Below are 24497 nucleotides of genomic sequence, written 5' to 3'. Positions count from 1 at the left end.
CTTCAGCTTTTGGAAACAAGGTTGATTAGGCAGACTCTGAGGCAGAACTAGTAGCCAGACCCTCCTGTCTGCAGAGCCATCAGGAGAAGGGCAGGACTTATTCCCACGCTCTCTCCTAGAGACAGCAAAGCAGCTCTGCTGTCCACCTGAATTGTTCAGCTCTGTGCTCATCACGTGTGAGAAGATGTTTCCATAACCAGAAAATCAGAGTAAAAGAGCCACAGCCCTTCAGTTTCCTGGGAACTGTAAGCAGCAGAGGCAGCTGAATTTCAAACTGTGAGCTGTGAGCCCATGGTGCACAGCCTCCTCTGGGTGGGGCTGCCAGGACATGGCTTTATGTTCCCAAGTCACCAGCAGCCTCAGCTGGCTGCTTCTCACCCTATTCCACTTTTTATTGCTTCTTCTTTCTTCCGAAGCTGCCCAAGTTCTTCCCCTGTGCCTTATGCACACTCAAGTTCCAACAGGCTGTTACAGAGAGCTCCAGTCCTGCACCCCCATCTGCATTTTCCACAGTCCAAGCAACCTGTGTGGACATAAGGGCTGGCTGGTCTGAACATCACAGGACAGAGGGCTTTGCTCTTTTATCCCTTTGTTGTCCCTGGTGGCTTGTTTTTGACAAAAGCATCCCACAGAAAAGTAGAGATTATGGTTGTGAAGACTTGGAGGGATGGAGAAGCTGCCACTTCCCAGGGAGCCTGTTCCAGCAGTTACATATCCACACTGTTAACAGTCCCACTCCTTATTTTTGTCTTGAATTTGTCTGGCTTCGGCTTCCAACCAGTGGTTCTTGTTCTTTCTTTTTCCACTAGATTAAAGAGATTCTCAGCATCCAAAGCTTTCTCCCCACGGAGGTCCTTACATCCTGTTCAAGCCATAGCTGCTTGTTCCTCCAGCAAGGCTGGATAATGCTGCTTTTAACATTATCCTTGAGTTTTATGTGCTTCTTAAGTGGGAGTTCAAGGTTTTCTCAGCCAAACCCTTTGCAAGGTCCTGTGACAAGCAGAGTGGGGCAGAGCCTCATCCCAAAGGGAACAACATTTTCTGAAGTCAAAACCATCAGCTCCAGACACTAATGCTGCCTTCATGAGCTCTCATGCCCCCACCCTCAGGGCCAGGATCTGTTTGCTGTTTCGTGTGTGCCTCCTCCTTGGGTGGAGGTTGTGGAGAACTGAGCAGTCTCCTATAACATTTGGTGCTGTACTGGGGAGTCTGTCAGTGAGCACCACAGGGGACACTCCAGAGGCAGTCTGTGAATGGGGAACAAGGCTCCTTCTAGCCCCAAACAAGGGGGCTTCGAGTGGACTGGCCTGCCAGAGGCACCAGCAGGGGAGGAGGAGGCAGCACAGAGATGCTGCAGCAAAGGGGCCCCTCGCTTCTTCCCTCTGCTCTGCCTCCCTGGGCAGGACAGACCCTGGCTTTGATCCACACACCACCCCATGAAAGGTCAGCTGATGCTGACCAATCCCTTCTTTGCTGAGGCCACATCCCAGCAGCTGCCCCACCGCCAGCCCTCTGTGGCTGCTGACATCTCTGCCTGGGCATCTGCTGCTTTCGCTGTGCTGCTCCTCTTCCTTCCTGCTCTAACGGCTGCAAACACTTCATCTCACACCGCTCTTTCCTGTGCTGCCTTGTGCCTTCACATCTTCCTGCAGCCTTCCCCTCAAACAAGTGGTCTTCAGCAAAATTCCTGCAGTGGCAGTGGCAGCCACAGGAATTGCTGCCAGGCATCAGTGGCACTGAGGGGACAGGGAAGTGCTGAGGAGGACGTGAGCCCTGCCTGCTGCCCATCGCAGCCTGCCTCCAGCCAGTTGCCTCCCCACCTTCTTGGGATCCGAGCAGATGGAGGAACAGCCAAATCTCTCTTTTGTCATCACCTCTCCCTAACAGGGTCCAGGCGATGCAGGCTGCAGGAAGGGAGCGGAGTTGCCAGATCAGAGGGCTTGGAAACCAAATGCAATTTTTCTGTTTCCTGTTCTTCCAGAACACCAATCCACTCTGGGAATGGCCTTTCAATCCCACCTCATCCACAGCCCTGGGTGGGCTCTGTGACCAGGCTGGGCAGGTTTAGCACTAGCATGGTGCCTCTGGAGATGTGGGCTGTGGCTGTGTCCATCTTTCCAAGACCAAGCTGCTGCTGCTGGTCCCAGATGGATTTTGTTTCTGCCCCAGACTGTGCTGCAGGAGGAACAGTCCAGCTCCAGCTCTGCACATGTCTTGCAGCTCCAGTGGGTGGGTGCCAGAGCTGCTAGCATGGCTTTGATCCATTTGAGAGTCCATGCATATGCACTTCAGAGACCTTTTTTCTAGTGCACCAAGAGGGAAAGGCCCCTTAACCCACTGTGACAGCAAGCAGAGTTTAGCTGCTTTAAATCTGTTTCCTCATTTATGCATACTCTGATCCTCAGAGCTAACCTGGAACTCCTGGAAGGAGAGAGGGTGCAGAAAGCAGACACTGCCTGAGTCCTTCAGACATGATAGAAAGGACAGGGCAGTGGAGTGGATGCCCTGCTCGAACCTGCTCCAGGCAGTTGTGCCAAGGCTCGCTGGAAGACTTCCACAGGGCACCATTCCCACTCTGCCCTTCAGCAGACCATGCTTTAGCTTGACATCTCATGGGAGAGCTTTCCCCCATGCACACCTGAACAGCCCGGGATTTCATCCCTCCCATCTGTGGCCAGAGCAAATGTCCTCTAACAACAATTCCTGCCAATCCTTGCCTCTGCCACCCCTTCCCTGCCTGCAGGCATCACTCCCACCACAGTCAGTGCTCTAGCGTGCAGGGCAGATGGGGGTGCCAGACGCCCGCACAGCAGATTTACAGTCCTCAGCAACAGCTTCCATGTGTGTGCAAGCTCCATTGAACCTGCTCCCTCTCCCCACCCACCCTTTGTCACTCCCGGACGTGGGACCGTGCCTCTGCCTGCACGGGCACGGCACGCTGCAGTCCGGCCTGAGCGCCGTGCCCTGGCAGTGCCCGGGAACCGGGGTCCCGGGGGAGCCGTGCCCTGGCAGTGCCCGGGAGCCGGGGTCCCGGGGGAGCCGTGCCCTGGCAGTGCCCGGGAGCCGGGGTCCCGGGGGAGCCGTGCCCTGGCAGTGCCCAGGACAGCAGGACCCCCTCGGGAGGAGCGCAGGGGCGGGAGAGGACCGGCCGTGGGGACGGGGACCTGGGCTGCAATGAGCACTGCCTCCTGCCCAGCCGGCCCGGCGAAGGAGCGCACCGGAGCGGGTGGGTGCTGCAGGCGGGACCTGCCCGGGACCCGCTCCTGGCACCTCAGCGCAGGGCCCTTGCCTCCTTGGACCCGGAACAGGGGGGCCCAACCCGTTCCCTAATGCGGAGGTGCTCGGGACAGGTCGGACAGATCTCCTATGAGCCCAGGGCCCTCTCTCCTCCAGGACATCATGCTCTTCCCCACTGAGTTCTCCTCAGTGCCTTTGGGCAAAGCCAAGGAGGTGAAAAATCACCCGCAGCATCCAAGCATCTGATCACAGCACCACTGGGCACAGACCTTCGCACTGCTGCGATGCTTTCTCAAGGACACCATCAATTCACAGGCAATATCATATTGTCTTCTACCACCACAGCTGAGCAGGCAGCCCCTGCTGTCGATTCACCCTTGATCCCTCCGGGACTTTCTCACCCTGCATATGAATCTTATATGCAGAAAAGAACTTTAAGTGTCTACTGAACTCAGTGTCTCACTGCCTTAGAGGAAGGCCCATGAGGAGCCACAGGAAAATAGAAGTCTGATTTCCAGCTTTGGCTTTTCCATGGGGTTTGTGTTCCTCAAGCCATGTCTAGAAATATGCCCATGTTTTTTCTCTGCATAGGTACAACCCTACAGCATTGTACATTAAAGGAGCAGAAATCAATACCAAGGGATGGATAAAAAAAGAGGTGAGTAGCACGTGGAAGAGCACTGAAAAACGTCTTTAACATTCTGTAAGAATCTGAAGAGAAATCTCCCGTCTGCCTGGGGTGAAATAAATGCATTGCTTCCCTCTGGACTGTTTCAGAGAGATATTAAGGAAAGAGAGATAGAGTATGTATGTTGCATGCCTGAAATGATCCTAGAGGTACTATATGCCACATCAGCATTTCAAAGGCACTGCCCTGTGACGAGCAAATATTAGTGCTGCTCCTGCCCTCCTTCCCTCCACTCCTTACTCCCACACATGTACAGGTTTAAGTGCAGGCAGGCAGACTGATGTACCTGCAAAAGGCTTTATTTGAAGGGCTTCTCTGACTATTATACAGCTGACTGCTCCAATCACTCAGGAAGAAAAAGCACTCCAACCATACATGAAAATGTTATCTCAAAAATAACAAGGCAGTAAAACACTTGAGCTCAGAGGGAGAGTGGACAGGCAATTCTGGCAACCAGGAAGGGCACTCAAGCTGCCCTTCCATGGGTGAAGGACCTGGAGGGGCACACAAGGACCACGTCTCTTGCAAGATGTCCCAAAAGGCACAAGATGCTGCTTAGCTCATGACTCTGCTGAGTACGGGAAGCCCAGCAGAGATGTGAGCATCTTCCTAATTTCACTGGGAAGCTTCAGGGCCTGCTGGCCACGCTGCTGCCACCTGAGACCATCCTCTTATTGGACAGGCAGGCATCAGCAGGGGCAGGGAGCAGAAGGAGGTGCAAGGGCTGCTGAGGGGAGCCCGGGCCTGGCTCCCAGCTCCCCGAGGAGCTGCCAGCTGTGGCTGATGCCCTGGCCGTGCAGCCTTCTCTCAGCAGGCAGTGAGAGCTGCCTCACGCCCAGCCGGCGTGCGGAAACCCCTTTGGCAGGGCGGCTAATGAGCAGATTGTATTTCAGAGCGCCGGCCCCGCGCAGGTACAGCCGAGCTTTCATCTTCTGACAGCTCCCACGGGAAAGGAGCAGCGGGGCAGGTCACCGCCCGGTCTCGCTGGGCTGTGCGGTGTTTGCAGCTTTTTTGAACCCTTTGTCGGTGTTCACCTGTCTGCGGCTCTTTTATAGCACAGGAGTGGAGGGAAGGGGGCTGTGGAAGCTCCTGCCGGAGTTTGTGCAGGAGCACCGTGGTGGGATGTGGGATCAGCGCTGGAGAACGTGGGAGAGTGAGGAAACGATCGTGACAGCGATTGGCATCTCACTTATTGGGAGACTTATCTTTAAAACAACAGCCAAATCCAAGTTAAAGACTTCCATTGTGTTTAACAGCCTGGGGTTTATTCCTCTAACTCCTTCCCTGGCTTTAATCCCGTTCTGAACTGCACTCCTCCTCCAGCAGCTCTGGGGCTGCTGCCCCGCTATGCCAGGAGAGCTGCCCCTGGGGCACCCTCTGCCCTGCTGTGCCAGGAGAGCTGCCTCTGGGGCACCCTGTGACCCGCTGTGACAGGAGAGCTGCCCCTGGGGCACCCTGTGACCCGCTGTGCCAGGAGAGCTGGCCCTGGGGCACCCTCTGCCCTGCTGTGCCAGGAGAGCTGGCTGCAGCCATCTGCTACCATCCAGTCAGGAGCAATCTGAGGCCCTGAAGCCCTGGGAAAGGTGGTGATGTGGCTTAGTCAGGGAAATTGGCTCTTCAGGAGAAATCCATCGAGCTGTGAGCCAGGAGAGCTGGCCATGGGGCACCCTGTGACCCGCTGTGCTAGGAGAGCTGGCCTCAGCCATCTGCTACCCTTGTGCACCCATCCAGCCAGGAGCAATCTGAAGCCCTGAAGCCCTGGGAAAGGGGGTGATGTGGCTTAGTCAGGGAAACTGGCTCTTCAGGAGAAATCCATTGAGCTGCGAGCTCAGGTTCATCTCAAACAAAGCTCAAAGCCCCCCAGGCTGGGCCCCCAGAGCTGGCAGGTATGTTTGCTGGAAGGCTGCATGTGGGAACAGCCCCAGGGGATACCCAGAGCAGCACAGGCAGTAGACCACGCTCTCCTGCTCACTGGTTTGCTCTCTGGAGCCAGCCTGGTGCTCAGGGATGCTGTTGCAGGGATGTTGTTTTCATTGCCTGAGTAGGCAGAGCTGGCTGAGATGCAGCTCCCTCAGACTTTGCTCCCCTGCAGCCACCCCTGAGATCCCACACAGCATCTCAGGCTCACAGTATCAAGGTTGTGCACATCTCCAACAGCTCACTGGCAGTGTCTGCTGGGTCATGGACCAATAAATCCCTTCTAGGAGAGCTGCAGAGCACAGGGCTGCTCTGCCAGGCTCTCTGCTTGCAAGGCAGTATATTGACTAAGCCCCAGAGGAAAAAGGAAACCTGCTACTTTTAACAGGCTTTTTCATATGGTTTCCTTATGTGCTCTGGGAGTTCCCCTCTGCCCAGGTGTTTCTGAAGAGTGAGGGATGTTGTGGGGCACTGATGAGATCACTGCTCACTGTGAAGCTTTCACCTTGGTTCTAGAAATCTGAAATGGGGCACTGGAGCTCCAGCCTGGCTTCCCTTGGGCCAGCTCACCATGAGCCATCCAGCTGCCTGCTCCATCCATCCCTCCAGCTCACCAGCCTGCCCTGGTGCCCCTCAGTGGCACCAGCCTCCCTCCTGTGCTGCAACCCTGGGGCACCAGATGAAACTGCAGCTCTCCCATCTGCCTCCAACATGCTGCACTTGACATGAACCAGCACCTCCTATTAACACTGTCAGGAACAGATCTGGAATGTTCATTTTCCGGCAGAGTTCAGAGAGGCCACAAGGAGAGAATCCCCCCAAACGTGCAGGGGGAAGCCAGCAGCAGCATGACCCCCCTGGGCAGACCTACCGGCAAGGGGTTGAAGTTCTGGTCCACCAGGTGGTTGTGGCCGTGGTCGAGGAAGGAATGGCGCACCACCACGTCGATGCCCTGGCTGGCCAGCAGGCCCAGCGTGTTCAGCCACCTGGGGACACAGGAACAGAGCCAGGGCACCATGCAGGGCCAGGGGCACCACGGGGGGAACACTGGGGGGGACTGCGGGGTCCCAGTGGCACAGGGATGACCATATGCATACAACCTGATCCCTGCTCCAGCACCTGAGCTGATGCCTCCTGATGGTTTTATGAACTGGATCCCACTATCCCTGTCCCAGCATGTCTCTTCCCCTGCCCCAGCTGTGCCCAACTTGCTCATCCCAAACCCATGCCTGAGCCCCTGTGTGCCCCCATATCTCAGCCCTCTGCTCCTGTGTGCTCCCCCAGCCTGCCAGCACTCTGCACCCTCTGTCTGAGCAGGGCAGACCCGACCTTTGCACTGGCCTGTCTTCTCACACTCCCTGGGCAGGATCCTCAGTTCTCACAGCCTGCCACAGCCCTGATAGCCCGGGCATGTCCCTGTGCTTCCCTGCTAAGCTTAGATAATCGTCCTCCATTTTTCATGACCACAGCCAGCTCTGAAGATCTGAACTGGGGTTTTGCAGCAGGATGTCCAGGCACAGGGCTGTGCCAGTGGACGAGCCCAGGAGCCAGGAATGGCTGTAGCTTCAAAGGGGAGAAAACAGAAAGCAGAGCAGAGGAGGAGTACTAGGTATGAAATGGAGACATTAGCAATACTCAGGGTGCCAGGGAGTACTGAGGGGGTGTCTGGGCCTGGAGCTTGCCCTCTTCCAGCTGCAGTGCCTTTGCAGCGCCTCAGCCTGCAGAGCCCGGGGGTGGCAGAGCCCGGGGGTGGCAGAGCCCGGGGGTGGCAAGGCAGTGTCACTCACAGGAACCCGGCTGCGTAGGAGTCAGAGAGGTTGTTCATGCCTCCAGCTGAGCTCATGCCAACACCTTCCAGCCAGATCTTCTTCCCTGGTGTGTACGTGTTCACCACCTGCGTGAGAGACAAAAGCAACCAAAATTACTCTGGTGAATGTGTGATTTAAAGCCAAGGCACACATCTCCTGTCTCATGGGAAGACTTGTACTTTGGTGATGGTGCTGCTGGCCACTCAGTGCCTGCCTGGCCATGGCATGTCACTCTGTGTCTTTACCTTGGCTGGGTGGTGGGACACTATTCCTCACTCTTTCCTTCCACTGCCAGTGGAAGGACTTCCACATCCACTCACTCTTTTGGAGCTGCTCCCAAATGCAGTCTCATGTTCCCAGTCCCTGCTCCCAAGTGCACTCTCACGTTCCCAGTCCCAGATCCTGCTCTTCCCCTGTGGTCTCCCCACGCACTCTGTCCCACAGACTCCCCTCTCATGTCACCTTAGCTGGCCATGCCCCCTCTCAAGGTGGCTGCCAGCCGTGGGTGGCCCCCGAGCCCCAAAGGGACAGTCAGTCCCAGAGCTGAGCAGGGGCTGCTTTGCCACCTGAGGGGTCCATGGCACAGGTGGGACATGCAGGTCTGAGCCACCCCTTGCCAGGCTTCAGCCAGCAGTGCAGACACCTGTGAGATGCTCAGCTGGCCAGAGCTGCCCTCTCCCAGCCCGAGCAACCTTCGGCACCACACCCTGTCCCCTCTCCTGCAATCCCATTTCTCCAGGCTGGGTGACGAGCTCCCAAGACCAGATGTCTGCAAACCCAGCGGCCCCAGGAATGCTGTGAGCAGCCTGATGGATCCTGCCCCATTAGTGAGGAGCGCTGGAATGTGCTGGATGGACTGGGATCCCTCAAAGATGTTAAATACGCCAGCTCTGGGCTGCCTCCCACTCACAGCCTGTGAGAGTCGACAGCCCTGACTGAAGCCCCAGAGGTGTTGGCATCCTGCCTGTAATTATCTAAGCCCGCCACCTTCCCCGGTCGGAGAGGAAGCAATAAAACAGGGAAGTGGACAAGTCCAGCTGCTCTAATCAGCCCCGGCAGGATGCACGGACTCGGAGCCAAGCTGGAGGCTATTAGCACCCAGTGCTGTGCTTTTGCTCAGCCACACTGGCATTCCCAGCAGAGCCTTCCCCAGCCCTCCCCTGTGCAGACCAAATTCCGGCCCATGGCTGTGAGGGCTCCCCTAAACTGCCCCAAGGGCAGCTCCTGCTGCTTCTGGTCTGGGATGGATGGGGTCCCACTCCATTCCCAGCAGGTTCCAAGCCAGAGGTGGGATAATGTCACCACTTTTGGCAGGGCATTATACCCGTGGGGGCTGGTGCCTCTTGCTTGCCCCACAGTGATTCCACTGGCCACTGAGCCATGCCTCCCCCACAGCAGGAGTATCATCCACACACATGGATGACTCCCAGCTTGTGCCAGAGGGCTCAGCAAGGAGCTTCTCTCCTCCAGCTTTGCTGCACTGACCCTCTCATCCCCTTTCCCAGGGCCTCTTTGAGCTGTTTACTCATTCTATGGTTTCTCCCTGCAGGAATTACAAGTGAGACATTGTGGTGAGTGGTAAGATTTGAAAACCTAGACAAGACAGATGGATGGACATCTCCTCTAGTCCCTAAGGCCTTTTTCACTCACTAGGTGTTCCTTATTTCTTCCAGGACTGACAGCTGAGTGTGTCAGTCTCAGCCCTGGCCCCTGTATCAGCCAAAGCAGGGGGACCCTGCAAAGCCCTGCCATGTGTCCCATTGTTTGAGATGGGAGCTGGGTCCCCTGGACAGTGAGGAAAGGAGCACTCACAAGCCAGGCCATGGACTCTGGCACCACAGGACAGCAACAGCTGGGTTTCTTGACACAGTCGAAGCATGATTATCAGGGAAAAAGGACACTAGTTCATAATGGTCACAATTCTCCACCAGTGAGAATCACTCTGGGAATGCAAGCATCACTGCTTTGCAAGCAACATTTCCAGGCACACTGTGAGCGAGTGGGACAAGATGTGGCAGTAGGAGCCCCCTCCTGAGCACACATGGCACTGGCTGTGCCCAGGGAGGTTTGGCACCACCCAGCTGCTCACTCCTCTCCTTGTTCTGGGGAGCAGGTTCAGTTTCACCCTCATTACAGGCTGCTGCCTTCAAGAACAGACAGATGGGAGCCTCAAGCCAGCCAGCTGCCTTAGCAGGGCCTTGCCTGGTGTTTTTTCCTGCCCTGAGTCCCAGCACACCTGCAGAGCCCATGCTGTGCTGCAGCCTGTGGCCACTTCCCTCAAATCCCACTGCACACCCCGCTGGGGCCAGGCTTTGTGCTGCCTGCTGTTCAGCCCTGCCCTGAGCGAGGGCTGGCTGCGTTTTCCCTGCGAGCACAGGGCCCAGCAGCCACTGTCCCCCTGCCCCACAGCTGCCCTGGGAGCTGTGGTGCTGAGCCCTGGCCATGAGCTGTGCCACAGCCACGGTGTCCCCCGGCCCCTGCAGAGCCTTTGCCCTTGCTCACCTTCTGGATTTTCCTGATCTGGTCTGACAGTGTGTCTAACAGGCGTGTTTTCAGGAAGTCTGTCACCTTGGCCACTCGACCATCAATGTAGTAACTGGAAGGAAGACAAGAAGACAAGGTCAGACAGCTGGAAGTGTCTCTGTCCCCAAACCCCGTCCTCCTGTTCTGCTGCTGCCCCATACCAAGATGCTTCCTTTGCTCTGGGGGAGTCCCTGCTTGCACCCTGTCCTATCCCGACCCTCTGGCCATGCCTGTCTGACAGATGCTTCAGTCTCCAAAACAGGATGTAAGGTGGACACACCCTAAACACTGAGCATCCTGCACTTCAGGAACCATGGGAAGTTTTGGATTTTTCTTAACTTTTGCTGGTGAAACTCCGGGGGTAGTATTCCAAAGGCTGGGAGCAAAATGCCACCTGCAAAGGCTTTGCAGCACTCTTGCACAACCTACACCTCCCTTGCTTGCTCATCCAGAAAAATCCTCAGCTGAATCCCCCTGTCAAGAGAGTTGTGGCTGTTAGCAGCAGAGGAAGTCCTGCTCTCACAGAAATACCTTCTGGCCTAAAATGCCAGGGAGTGTTTCCCATACAGGGGGCTGGTTCCTGCTCTCCATGTGCTTGATTTCATGAAGTACAGCTACAGTGCTGCCCATAACAATGTGAATCGTCTGTCTCTAAGTGTGAGAGGAAGGCTCTGAAATGTCTCGCTGCTGCCTCCTGGCTCTGGGACGTAAGGTGAAGCATTCTGTCCTGACTGCACATACCCTGCATCAAGAGGGAATCCCAGCCTGCTCCTCCTGAGGAAGAGTCCCGGGCTGTCACCTCTCCTCCATGCAAAGAGAAATGGCAGCCCTAGTACATCTCCCAGAGGCTCCCCCCAGTGTTGCAGGGAACAGGATGCCTGCTGCAGCATGCACTGGTGTACCCCTGGGCCAGCCCTTTTTCTGATAAATAGGTTTTGCAAGAGAAACTTTATGAACCTTCTCCTCCCGAATCTGCACTGTGTATCAGCCACTCACCCCAGCAAGCCCCAGAGAATATCAGAGCCACGTTGTGGGGGGATGGAGGTTCCCAGGAACAGCAGCAGCTCTGGCTGGGGCTGGAGGGGCTCAGTCATTGCCTCCCATCCCTCACTGGATCTACATGCACTCGGATTTCACCAGAGCTACACATCCCCTTCTCCATCCCTGCAGACCTCCCTGCAGCTGTGGGTGCTGGGATCCATAACGGGCTAAAGACCTGGGCTCTGAAGAAAGGTGGATTCACCTTTCCAGGGCTGCTTTCTCCATGACATGCATCTCATCCTCACCAGTGAGCACCTGCAGCAGCTGCAGTGGGTGTTTCACTTGGGTGCTGGAATGCAGGAGCATCCCCAAAGGAAGCTGTGGGCTAACTCAGCCTCAGACAGAGCACCTGGCACACGTGCAACATGCACGAGTGCTTGGAGAGGATTTTTGTGTCTCACTGCTCCAAGTCCCTAACTGTCCCAGAGCAGAATTCTATTACAGGCTCAACTTGCAAATGCATTCAACGAGAAGAACCTCCTCTGTCAGCCCTCCCCCAGGCGTGCAGTCCCAGCTGTGTCCCCAGTGAAGCATAGGAACGTGCCAGGCACCCCAGCCTGTTGTGTGACTGGGTAAGGAGGCAAATTTCTGCATGTCCATGGTGACTGGAAGGTGCTAAGGGCAGAGATAATCTCCAGGGAGAGTTTAGGAAGTGCTGAAAATCATTCCGATCACTTACACACTGCCTGCTGGGAGGAGAGCAGATCTGTGAGCAGCAGGCAGTGGTGGGGTTTACACAGATTACTTTTTAAGACAAAATTACAAAGCAGTGTTCTCTGGGGATGGCAGATGTTTGGAGTTTAGCACCGCACTTAAAAACTGAGCAGAAATGACTTTTTCAGACTGCTGTGGACTAAAAACCCTGTCACCTGGGCTCAAAACTGGCTGAAAGACATAAAAAAGGTTGTATTCACATGAAAAAGATGGAGTTAGATACACCTCAGTCTGTGTAAGACCCTCCAATGCATCAGGTTTTCTGCAGGGTTCAGCTCCTTGGCCAGCATAGTCCCAGGGCCCAGGATAAACCCCTTGGAGAGCAAAGACAAGCTTGCACCTCCTCATCACCTCATCCAAGCACGAGGTGTGCTCTGACATGCAGCTCCTCTGCCAAGGGGAGAGGAGCAGCAGCAGACCCAGAGGAGCTCTGCCCCCAGAAATCACCTGGGGAGATGCTGTTGTACTCAGCATAGCCCAGACCCTACAGGGAAGAGAAATACTCTATTGCCATCCTTGCCATGGTAACATTTATTTTTTGACACCTTCATTAACAACCCAAAGAAATAGAGACTGGTAGAGACACAAAGGGCACAAATAAAGTATCAGTATTTCTGCTTCAGTATCAAGAAATCTTGGTAGCATATTTCCTGGTGGCATGAGGAGGGGAACACTTCAGCTTTGGGTGTGTAAACAGAGCATGAAGACAATTACAGGCTTCAGTAAAATGGGCAAGGATCTCTTGCAAATCTGCCTGGGAAGTCCTCAGTTGCCAATAGGTATTTTCATCCTCCTCAGACTAGGAAAAAGGGAAAATGGGACCAGCGGCACAAGGTTTGTGAGGAAGAGAGAGGAGCTGAGGTCTGTGCTGATACCTGGCTACTGGGGGTTTCCAGCTGTAGGCTTGAGTTAAGGCACTTCCATTTAGTAACTTTAACTGTCAGTATAGGCAGTATAGAAATCCACAAAATGCAAAAAACTGTCAGGCCTTTAAAGCAAGAGAAGAGCTCATTAGGCGTGGAGTTAGAGTTAGAGCTCATTATTCCTTGGAGTAAAGGCTGCAGCTTTGCTGATATTTACAATGACTCAGTGCACTTGACTTTAAAAAAATCCCAAAAAGCAACAACCTAAAACAGTCACAACTCTTCAACCTCCAAAAAAGCCAGCAGCAGCTGCAGAGAAATCCAGCACTGACAAATGCCTCTCCAGGCCAGCCCTGGGGTCCATGGCACTCACATGCTGCTCTCCTAAGTCAGCAGGGAGGTGAATGGACAGACCCTCCCCAGCAAGGGCAGGGGTCTCTGTCAGCCACGACTCTGCAGAGGCAGAGCACACATGCAGCTCTTGGACAAGCTGTTTGTGTCCAGCACAGGCTGACAGCTCTTTCAGTGGGCTCTGGGTACAGCACAGCAACCACAGTGGCCCTGAAGCCTAGGAGACATCAGCATGCACAGCATGAGCACTGCCCATGCTGTTTCTCATAATTCAGGAGAGAATAGACATGGCCAATTATATACACAGCTGGGCCATTGTGTCCCCCTGTTTGATGCCACTATCTCTATGAACAAGCAGTCTGCAAGAAGATGAGAAGAGTCAGCCAAGAAAAAGAGGGATCTAGCTACTAAATCCCAGATGAGACATACATCTTGAAGGAAAGACCATGTACCTCTACTTCTGGGTGTCCTATTATACTTTGGATGCCTGTTATACAAAGCTGAGACAAATTCTCCCCCCTCTGCTTACATTGCCCCACTTCTAAAACCATCATTTGACTGTGCCATAGAAAGCCAGGATGAGATCAGTGCACTTTGCAAAGGGAGGTGTGACTGGGCTGCTCTGGAGGTGGCCAAACCTGAGCGTGGTGCAGGGGAAGGACTCAGCCAAGGGCTGGGCAAGAATTTATACCAGTGCTAGGAAATGAACCACCCCAATTCCTGGCCTCCATCCTTTGATGGATCTGTAGCATGGGACACAGATGAGCTGAGAACAGTAGTGAGGCAGGGCTGAACACAGCTGCCAGTGAGAAATGCCCTTGTTCCAGAGCAGGCTGCAAGGCCAGGCTGCACACAGCTCCCCACTCCTCCCAGGGAGGGACAGTGCCAGCCACCAGAGCACTTGGGCAACGCAGGGGCTGGTTAGATGTCTCTGTCCTCTCACCTCCAGCTCTTGTGGTGAATTTAAAATTGTTTTCTGGCAAGATCCATGATTTGCTGCACGGGACCATAAGCATTGTACCACGTTTAATGAAGGCAGTGCACTGACTCCTGGGCAGCTGGTTTCATTTACATCCTCCTTCATTTTAAAGAGAAACCTTTGCCCCTATTATCTGACCTCTTCTTCTGTTGCAGTTAATTACATTAAAGCCCACTTCCCAAAGCTCAGGAATTTCCGGATCTACTTTGCTGGCTGCCGCTACAGGGAGAGTCTGCTTGGAACAGGGAGAGTCTGCTTGGAATTAGGGCACCCGCCTGCCAGGGACAGCGAGCAGGGCAGATCCTCACGTCAGCAGGACACCCTGCAGCCACTGCAGCTGTGAAACGGAGACCCCTCTGCTGGCCCTGAGCCCTGAGCACCCTCCTGAGGAGAGGGGTCTGCAGCCCAGGACGTGGGGCAGCCACCCTGCTTCCCACGGAGGAGAGAGGAGGACACGAGCTGCTCCTTCCAAAGCCCTGCAGGCACAGAGGAGAGCTGCTGCCCACCTCCAGTCAACTAATAAAGGCTTTGGTGAGGAGTGACAGGGGCTGTTCTCCGGCCCCAAAGGCACAGCTCACACCCAGGCCTTTCTCTACCCCCACACAGGATGCATTTGCCCATCTCGCCCCCGGGAGCCATCCCTGGCCTGTGCCATGTCCCCAGCCTTGCCCTGGCATTGCCTGGAAATGTGCTGGTGGCCAGGGCCATGGTGCTGCCAGGAACTGTTCCCTCCATCAGACAGAGAAGAGGACTGCAAGCCAGTGGGCAAAGCTGTGCCCTGACCAGGTTTATTTACAGGTTGTAGTGGGTTTGAATTTAAAACCACCATACAGGTGCAAATGGGTCAGAGACTCCTTTCTGCAGCTCCCTCCAGGCACAGCCTGTGAAGAAGGCACAGCCCCCAGAACACTGAGGCTGATGTGAGCCTAAATGTACACGCTGGGTGCACACACTGGTAGGTGTGTCCAACCTGGGCAACTCTCTCCTGGCACCTCTGGCAAATCTGCCCTGTGAGCATTTCCCCCTGCACGCTCAACATGACTTGGCCAGAAGAGATGTCACCCAAACCAAGCCTGGCGCATTTTAAGCAAAATCTCACACATGCCTGTGTGTCTGGCACCTCTCATTTGCCACACAGGGCAAGTGACTTTGTATCTTGGAAGAGAAGGTGGCATTCTCCAAGAAGCCACAGGGACAGATGTCAGCTGGTTTTGAAGATGTAAACATTTGCTTTCCCCATAAGTAATAGGTATTTGTGTTTCAGAGGGAGCATTGCATGAGGATTTGCCCATTAAACATGACAAACTTGGAGCTGTGTGAAACACTTCTAATGGAAAAGCAGTTGTGCAGACTGAGAGTGTGCTGGGGGATGGAAGTGGGCACAGCTGCAGGTTTAAGCAGACAATGAATCTTGCCCATGTGTGAGGACACCAGCACAGAGCAAAGACATGGGTGTGGGGAGGATTCTGGGCAGTGGGAACCCACATCCAAAGGCTGATGGGGTCTGCGTTCACTCATAACCAAACACAACAATCTAAATCACCAGGGAAATGCCAAGTCTCTTGGAGCCACTGTCACACCCTCCTTTAGAGGAAATTCCCTGAGCACTTTGAAGCCATTCACACATCCCTCTCCAGCAACACTTTACTTCTGAAGAGGGAGGCACACATGCTGAGTGATGTTATGTATGTAAGTGAAACCATACTCAGCTGAGTGAGTGAGGCTCACTGGTGAGCTGCTTATTTCTACCCAGTGTCATTTTTCTATCAATTATATTTCAGATATATTCTGTTTTCACACTGAGAATAGGGCTCCTTGCAATATATTCCCTTCTCTCAATTCCCCTTCTGGATAGCACAGACTTTTCAAAGGAATAACAGATTTGACAAATTTATAACCAATATCCCAGGAGAACGTTAGGGTTTGGAACCAAAATTCTCATACTTGAAATTAGACAGCAGTTTAGTTTCCTGCTAATAATTTTCTTCTTGGATACAAAGGAACTTGTTTTGTTTTGTTTTGCTGTTTGGAGCAGAGGGATGAGACACTGTTTTGACATTTATTCATAAACAGTACAGAAGCCCAGCTCAGAGCTGTGGCCATTGCCAGTCCTCACAATCACATACGAGCGCTATCTCCAGAGCTGCAAACCCCGGCAGGGGGAGAAGCAGGAACACTGCAGTGGAAATGGGTCAGCAGGAAGCAGCTCAGCTCTGCTGACCCTTGTGGGGAGCTGCACCAGCCCTCCCAGCCACAAGCTGCTGCTTCAGCACCAGACCTGACAAGCACTTCAGACTGACCCTATAAGAAATGCTTTCAAAGCAGCCATGCAGGCAGATTCCCTGCACACCAGATGAAACTCCACATCTGAAGCCTGGAAGATTGTTCCTTCAGCTCATCCAAGGGCTTGGCCCAGCCATCAAGCCCTGCTGCAGAAAGCAAATTCCTGGACTAAGTAAATGCGATCAGCACATCGTGTAATCATGAAAAGCAAATTCCCAGATGAGACATAGATCATCATTGCACAGCATGAGCCTGTAAGTAACACAAATCCTGCTCCAATTGCTCTGCTACCCCACTGTCCCCCTTGCAGCAAGCTGCTGCTGCCTGGCAGAGAAACCCAAGGAGCTAAACACCCAGGCAAGCTCCCTGAGACAAGCCAAGCTCCAGGAATGGGACTTGCAGGTTGCTGGTCATGTCTGGTGCTATAAACCCCTCTAAGATGCCAACAGTTGCTTCTGCAGCAGCCTCCAAGGTTAACACTGACACAGAGACCACGGCTGTGCTTGCAGGACAGCCTCGTGTGTCACACCCCACTGAGCTCTGCTTCAGAGCAGGTGTCCAAAGGGCCCTTGCAGGTGATGGACTTACAAGCCCCACTGCTGTACTCCAGCAAAACAGCCGAAAATCCCTCATGAAGGGTCATGGTGAAGAATCAGCTCGGGAACAAGACCTGTGGGCACCACACTCAAGCACACCTTGGACCTGAGACCCTGGCTCCATGCTCAGGCCAGAGTCCTGCATGGGAAGTATAACCCAGCATGACACCAAATCCACTTTTTCTGAGAACAGAATGGTCTCACCATAGTTTTTTTTCCTCCAGTGAATACTTGTCTCTGAAATGTGTCCTTTCTGTGGCAGGAGGGAGTCCTGCCTGCCCCACAAACTCTCTTGCTATCAATTTTGGTGGTCACTGCTGTACTTTTATGGTGCCCCACCTTTGCACTGGTGTTTGTACTCCCACTGCAGACAGCCACAGCCTGCTGGGGAGCCTGCCTCTGGCCACAGCATGCAAACTGCAGCAGGGGAAAATAAGAGGAAGGAAAAGATGTTTTTGGATTTTCCCTCAAATAAGAAAACCTCTCCCACCACAGGGTGCTTGTAACACTCAGTGCTACAGCTCAGAGCTTCCTTTGCTCTTCTGAAATGCAGCATTTGTAGGACCAGGGGGAAAAACAGGTAACAGCATCTCTCTCAGCCTCAGCTGGGCCAGGATCTTGGATGTTCATCCCCTTTCAACTGATATCTGCTCCTGGGGCTCTACCTGCATGCAGGACACAGCGGCGTGTCTGTGGACACCCTTACAAAGCAGAGTGGGGCATGGAGCATTATTTGTTTACCATTGCACTAAGATGCCTCTCCCTTGTCTGGATGAACCAGTTTAGATTCAGGCCAGTGGGCATGAGGAGACAGTGTCTGGGGTGAAAGGAAAAGGGCTTTCAGGTAGTCCCATACATCTGTCACATGTGGCTTTTGCCTCCTTGTTGTCCCTACCCAGGCCACTCCTGGAGCTGCCTGTGCTCCCAGCTGCCTCTGGAGACTCAGCAGTCCAGTTCAGGCCTTTGTTTCCAGCAATCTGTCAGGCCAGGCACACAGGCAGTGGTATTTTTGTTCTGTGTCTCAGCTGCAGAGGTAAAGGTTATTACATCCACTCCTGTAATTGTTTGAGAGGCTCGAGAAAGAAGGGCAGAGCCTCCTTCACCTGTTTAAATTCTGCAGGACAGAGGAGGTGGCTGCAGCACATCTGCCCCTTGACACCCAGAGAGCACATCAGCTCTGTCCCCAGCATTTGTGATCACTGCACTGAGTTGGAAAATAGCAGGAATGGTGAATACCTACTGTTGCCAGGTAACAGCATCCACCGTGCCGCCGGCCACTTTCATGAACCTATGGGAGACAGAGGAAGAAACCAGATAAGGCCAGTGCTGTCACAGGGGAAATCCTAAACAACCAGTGCTCAATCTACATCACGAGATAACAAAGGTGGCCACTGTGCCCACAAATATTTTCTAATGAAGCCTCTGTGTCCTTAAATAGAAGGAATAAATTCTACTTAATCCAAGTGCTTGTAGCAAGCACAGCTCAGAACAACAAAGTGAAACCCATCCAGCAGCAGAGCTCTGGGCATCATTTTAGAGTAGGTAGGGAGGGCTTTTGAAACACAACAGCATTTCAGAAACGAGATCTTGAGGTATGTATTAAATTCTGTGACTTTAACAACTCTCAATAGAAATTAAAGAACATATTTTAAATGTTCATTTTAAAAGGAGATTCTTCTTAGCCCCCAATATGTATTTAATCTGAGGAACTCTTTGCCTGGATTCAAGCAAGGACTGGAAAATGGAAGAAAATGGAAATAAAACCCAGCAAAGCTATTAGGTGCAAAAATGCCACCTCCTGCACAGGAAGCTCCTGAGGAAGGGAGGAAAAGCTGGACTAACACAGCTAAGTGCTTTTCTTTTTTTGACTCTTTCTTTGGCATTGGCTATTAGCAAACTGTGGGATTCTGACCTGGCTGCCCTTCTGGTTTATTCCATTCCCACACCTAACCACAGCACTTCCATGGACAAGGTTAAAGTCAGTGATTTTTGGGCATTATTCTCCTGATGGATTCTGACCTGACTAAGAATATACTTCTTCCAGACAGCTCCTGTTTGAGTCAGACTCCAGCCTACACAGGTCCACCTGCTCACACTGCCAGTCTCAAAACCAAAGCAATTCCTAATTCTGGGCACCATGTGCAGCCACCACAGAAGGAGATGGTAACTGCGGGGTGTCTCCCTGGCTCCCCAGCCCAGCAATCCAAACAGCACCTTGGAAAACTGCAGCTCCCACGAGGAAGCCCAAGCAGTTCTTACATTCTCATGCTCAGGGCCATGGATATGGAAGCACACAGAGGCACGCTCTGACTGCACAGGCACGTTGTCTGTGCAGGAGTGCAACGTGGCTGATGCCTTTTGGAAGTGGTAATGCACACACATGACAGGAGACATTTGCTGCAGCTCATGGATGTGCTGAGAAAGGAAACGATGCTGTGTTTTCCTGGGCTGCTTTTGGTGCACGAGGATTCCAGGAACACAGCAGCGGTGTCACAGCTGTCCCAGCTCCACACTGGGGTGAGCGGCGCTGGGTCCAGCCACCCCGAGGAGAGCCCCATGACCCAGGGCAGGGAAGGGGAAGGTTTGTGAGGAGAGACCATCAGAGTATTTGTCATGGCAGGGGCGAGCAGCAGCTTTCTGGCACACGAGCCTCTAATCAGGTCTGAAACAAGAGCAGCAAGCTTCAGGCTAAATATAGCTCGGAAATGATCATTCTGACTTTAAATTAATGACCATGGTCAATTATAGACTGGGACAAAAGGGCAGCTGGACCCTGTGGAGCATAAGAGGATGCTGGCAAAGGCAGGAATAATAAATCCCTGCAGACAGAGAGGGAAGAGATACAATTAGAAATGGAAAAACAATAACATGCTGTAAACTCCTGTAGCATTGATGCATCCCCAATTCTGCTGCCCAGCAGTGCTGAGAGCTCAGCTCCCAGGCTCTGTAAAAGATGCAAAAGCCTTTCTGAAATGCTTTTACATCTCTCTTGAGGGTCAGGCCTGGAAGACGGTGGCAATGCAATGGCTGGGGACAGTTCCTCCCCAGCTGAGCAGGGGGACAACATCAGCTGGGCCAGCCCTGGTGCAGCCATAGGGAGAGGTGTGAGCTCCCCACAACTCACACCTGGAAAAAAGAAAATTATGCTAATATTACTGAGGAGACATTGCTGTTGTATAAAACTAAGTGTGCAGAAATGTGCCAAAAGAGTCAAAACCCCCAGCTGCCAGGTTTTATATTCTCTGTACCGGGGCTGCTGCATAAAATGTAACGCACAAAGTCTATAAGATTAAACTAATGAACTCTAAACTGAAATTATGAACACAATCTGTATTGGATTTGAAGATCAATATGTTGCAATTGGATTTGAAGATTAGCTCAACTTGTTTTCTAACCTCAAATGCTTTACATTCTGGCTGAAAGAAAACCATCCTGGACTTCATAGAACCACCTCTTCAGGCTCAGCTTGGCACTCTCCCCTCACAGACCAAAACCATGAGCAGACCAAGCTTAAAGGAAAAAACTCTGTTTTTCCTTGCCATTTTCATAGGACCTATAGCCCTGTTGAAGACACACCTTCTACAGTGGTCTTTGAGCAGGGACTGAAAAGCCAAGCAAACCCTCATTATAACCTGCTGGAGCAGCAGAAGCAGGACATCCATATGCCCCATCTCCCACATCTCTAGGAAGCTACTTGGCCTCCTGATAAAAAGTTCCTGAGAAACTGTTATAGGGCACAGGCATCACTCAGGCAGCAGAGTGCAGACCAAAAACAGCACAGAAAGGCCCTGGCTTGCTTAGTGTTCCTCTTCTGCCTCTATAATAGCAAGATAAATCAGTTACTTCTGTTAATATCAAAATCTTATGATAAAACATACATATCTAGCTCAAATTTTCTTTTTCATGTTTGTTTTCCTTTCTTTCTGTTTTCTTCCTCTTTCCTTTTGTTGAGATTTTTTGCAAGATGAAGTTGCTGGTAATTCTTCAAGTCCTGCCTTTAGAGCTGGAGTTGTTCCTGGAATACCCCAGATGTCTTCAGAGGGAACCTAGAGCAGCCCAGCAGCCAGCAAGGGGTACTGCAGGAACAAGAGATGAAAGCCTATGGGAGGTGGAGAGGCAATAATGCACAGGTATCCGAATCTCCTTGTTTTAGGAACAGGGATTTAACTAATCCCTTTATTCCTATAGCACCCATGCTGCTCCATCCACAGGTTTAGAGGCCAGTGGAGATCCACACAGTCAGGATGACCAGTGACACATTTTCCCTTGGGATTTCCTGGGCTGTGTGATTCCCATGTGCACGGCGCAGGCACAGTGAGCCAGACGCTTCCGGCAGAGCTCAGACCCCTGCACATGTGCTGCACAGATGGGCTGGGCTGGCACAGTAAATCTGCCATTCTCCTACACACTGGGGTCTCTCTGGGAGCACCAATTGACCCTGCAGCACATGTGCACTAAATCCCTCCCTGAGAGGAGCAGTGGGGCAAGCTCAGCCCGTGCTGTGCTGGCAAATGCTGCAGCACTGCCCCGTGATTTAGAAGGGTGGCAGCCCCAGTGCCTGCCCATGGAACACCCCTGGCTGGGTTTCCACATATCAGAAACCTGGGCCCATGTTAAAATCCTCAAGAAAAGTCCTTGAAATCTTCTGGGACAGCATTTCTAGGTGGGAAAGCAGAACACATCAGAGACATGTAGAGGAATAGGAATCTTGGGTAGGGAGTTCCTGATTCTGAGGATGAGACAAAGTCACTGAGCTTGATATGGATATCTACATGACAGGGGGTAGGTTTAGATTAGGTATTAGAAGAAATTCTTCACTGTAAGGGTGATAAGGCACAGGAGCAGGTTGACCAAAGAAGCTGTGGATGCCCTATCCCTGGAAGGGTTCAAGGCAAGGTTGGATGAGGTCCTAGGTAACCTGGTCTATTAAAGGGTGTCCCTGCCCATGCAGGGGGTTTGGAACTAGATGATCTCTAAGGTTTTTTTCAATTCAAGCCACCCCATTACTCTGTGATACGTCCATCTTGTCCTTGCAGCTGGCTCTGTGCCAGCATCCAGGCCACCATTGTGGTGCCCTGCATCGAGCTAGAACTGGGAAAAATGTAACTCAGCATTGCCCAGTGTCTCAGACAGTTCACAGCTCTGTCCCACAAATGGTAGTACTAGCACAAAGTGGAGCTCACCCCACAGGTCATGTGTGAGCTGTGGGGGAAGGAGCAGGAGGGCTGCAACACCTCAGGATGGTGGTACCCAAACCTGTACTGGGACACCATGGGTCAAATCTGACCTCTTCCAGAGCATCTCCCATAACCACATCTCCCAGGACCACAACTTTCACTTTAGTGTTGGCAGATACCTGAAACACATCTCCTGCTTTGATTCAGTACTTGTCAGTCATGGAGCACCTACTGCAACCTCAAGTAAATTGCTCCCATGGTTAATTAAACTCCAAGTACGTTATTTCTCATGTGAACGTGTCTGGATTCAGCTGCCAGCCTCTGGAACTTCCTAGGCTTATTCCAGATACATTAAAGAGACATCCACATTTGGAAATCTCTTTCCCATGCAGATAATTGCAGATTTTCATCCTTTACATTATTTAAAAAAAAGAAAAAAAAGAAAAAAAAGAAAAAAAGAAGCCATGCTGTAACAAAGAATGCAGCTGCACAAGGAGAAAAGTTATTGCAGAGGCACCCAAGTGGTTTAGCATCTGAATGACACCTGAGTGCTGGACTTTACAAACAGGGGTTATTTCATCTGCTACTCCCTGAAGAACTACAAAATAGAGTCCCTACCCTGCACAAGCCCCAAATGTAGGAACATGACTGGCCCACTTGCGGTTGTGGTGGTGCCCTGGTGGACCCCTAGAGCAAGGTGGCAGATCTCTGCCCTTTGAGCCAACTGTGATGGGTAAAAAAACCCTTTCATCTTGTGTCTCAGCTGGCTGTGAGGGTCACCAAGGCCCAGGCTTTACTTACTGACTTCTTCAGGTTCAGCAGCACAACTGAATACCTGCAGAAAGAGGTACTAGACCCCCACTAATGCTGCCAAGCCTTTATGCTGCAGTGGATATTCATGAATTTGATTCTGGGGAGCAGAGTCTGGTGTGAAAGGTATAAATCTGCTGATATGTTGTACTCTCTGTCTGCTCAGCATCACCTTCCTTCAGCCAGCCTGATCTGTGGTAGGGCTGTAGAAACCTTCCAGCAAAGAGGGTTTTTTTTCCTTGGGGGAAGCTCAAGGAGGTAGGAGACAGGGACTCAACAGGGACTCACCTACCTCTGGCCTCCACAGCACCCTGTGACAATTACTTACACAGCGCCACTGCCTACCATGTGAATAACCTTCCTCCTTCTTTACAAAGCTTCCTTCCAAACTACTTTCTGCACCGTGAACAAACCACCCCATTCACAGGCTCTTGGGCCTCTGTAACACCTCCTCTGAGCTCTCTTCTCTCTTCTGAGCTGAAGAGGCATGGCCTGTTTCATCTCTTCTCATGTGAAGAAATAACACACTATGCACATCCTCAGCTTCCCTCTGTAACATCCTGGTTCTATTACATCTTTTCTGAGATGAAATGACTAAGACTGTAGATAGCAATCAGAATGAAGGTACAATGTGTACTTGCACAGTGCTGTAATCTCATCTATGTTTTCTTATCCATTTCGTTCTTCCTGTACAGGTGACTGTGAATCCAGAAATCAAATTAAGTTTCAGAAGCAACAACTACATTAACTCTTTCCTCCTACAAGAGCAGTAGCTAAATCTTTTGCTTCTATCTCAGCTCCTTGACCCTGCTTTATAACCAACTGCAAAATGAGTCATCACATCCTTCACACCTCATTTCAACGTATTTAGGAATTGAGTCACTCAGAACTTCAATGCTACCAGAGCTTGAGTTCATGCTGCAGCGACCTCCTCCTCCCTTTGTACCACTAATTTAAAGTTCCTTGTCTTGTGGCTTTAATTTTTGCACAAAATTCTTGCTCTGGATCCAGTGAGTGTCCTGGTACAGTCTGTGCCACCAGCCTTGTGGTAGCTTTTGTAATACAATACGGCAAGGATATACTTTTTTTTTTTAAGAAAGTCAAACAGCCAAAGCAACTTCTAAAAATCCAGTGTTTACAAGTCCCTTGTGTTGAATATGGCAGAAGTCCTTCTCAGCAAGAGGACGGGAAAAATGCCTACATTCATTCCTAAAATTCATCCAGAGTCCTTCCCTTCGCCAGATACCACCTACTCCAGTTACTTATTTCTCGTTCTTGAATTTAAACAAACAAGCTCTGTCCATACACTGTCTTTGGCTGCTATTTGGATAAAAACTAATGCCTGAACTGAATGAGGAGTGCTGACCTGCACAGACAGGCACAGCCCTCTTCATCCTCATGATGGCAGAGACACAAGGCAAGGGCAGTTGTCATCGAAACACTACCAAAGCCTCTCCCATTTTAAGCACCTTGATTTTGCTTTGGTGGAACCCCATCGTGCCATTTCATG

At 52.1% G+C, this 24497-nt stretch overlaps 1 protein-coding gene across 3 annotated transcripts in view; it reads right to left on the bottom strand.

Moving 5' to 3' along the window:
- The window catches only part of HPSE2 (heparanase 2 (inactive)), a 106737-nt gene that overhangs the window by 5558 nt on the left and 76682 nt on the right, over window positions 1-24497 (bottom strand). For 2 of the 3 annotated variants that reach the window (XM_039709015.1, XM_039709013.1), the window contains exons 6-9: window positions 18241-18288; window positions 10153-10246; window positions 7630-7736; window positions 6714-6828 (exon numbers count right to left, since the gene is read on the bottom strand). In XM_039709015.1, coding sequence (XP_039564949.1) covers window positions 6714-6828; window positions 7630-7736; window positions 10153-10246; window positions 18241-18288 — 364 coding nt within the window. The remainder of the gene's footprint in view (window positions 1-6713; window positions 6829-7629; window positions 7737-10152; window positions 10247-18240; window positions 18289-24497) is intronic. The other variant, XM_039709016.1, reaches the window with a different exon arrangement.

The sequence above is a fragment of the Passer montanus genome, unplaced genomic scaffold (genome assembly GCF_014805655.1).
Source record: "Passer montanus isolate IOZ18808 unplaced genomic scaffold, ASM1480565v1 scaffold21, whole genome shotgun sequence".
Lineage (NCBI taxonomy): Eukaryota > Metazoa > Chordata > Aves > Passeriformes > Passeridae > Passer > Passer montanus.
This window is presented reverse-complemented; position numbering and strand designations above follow the sequence as displayed.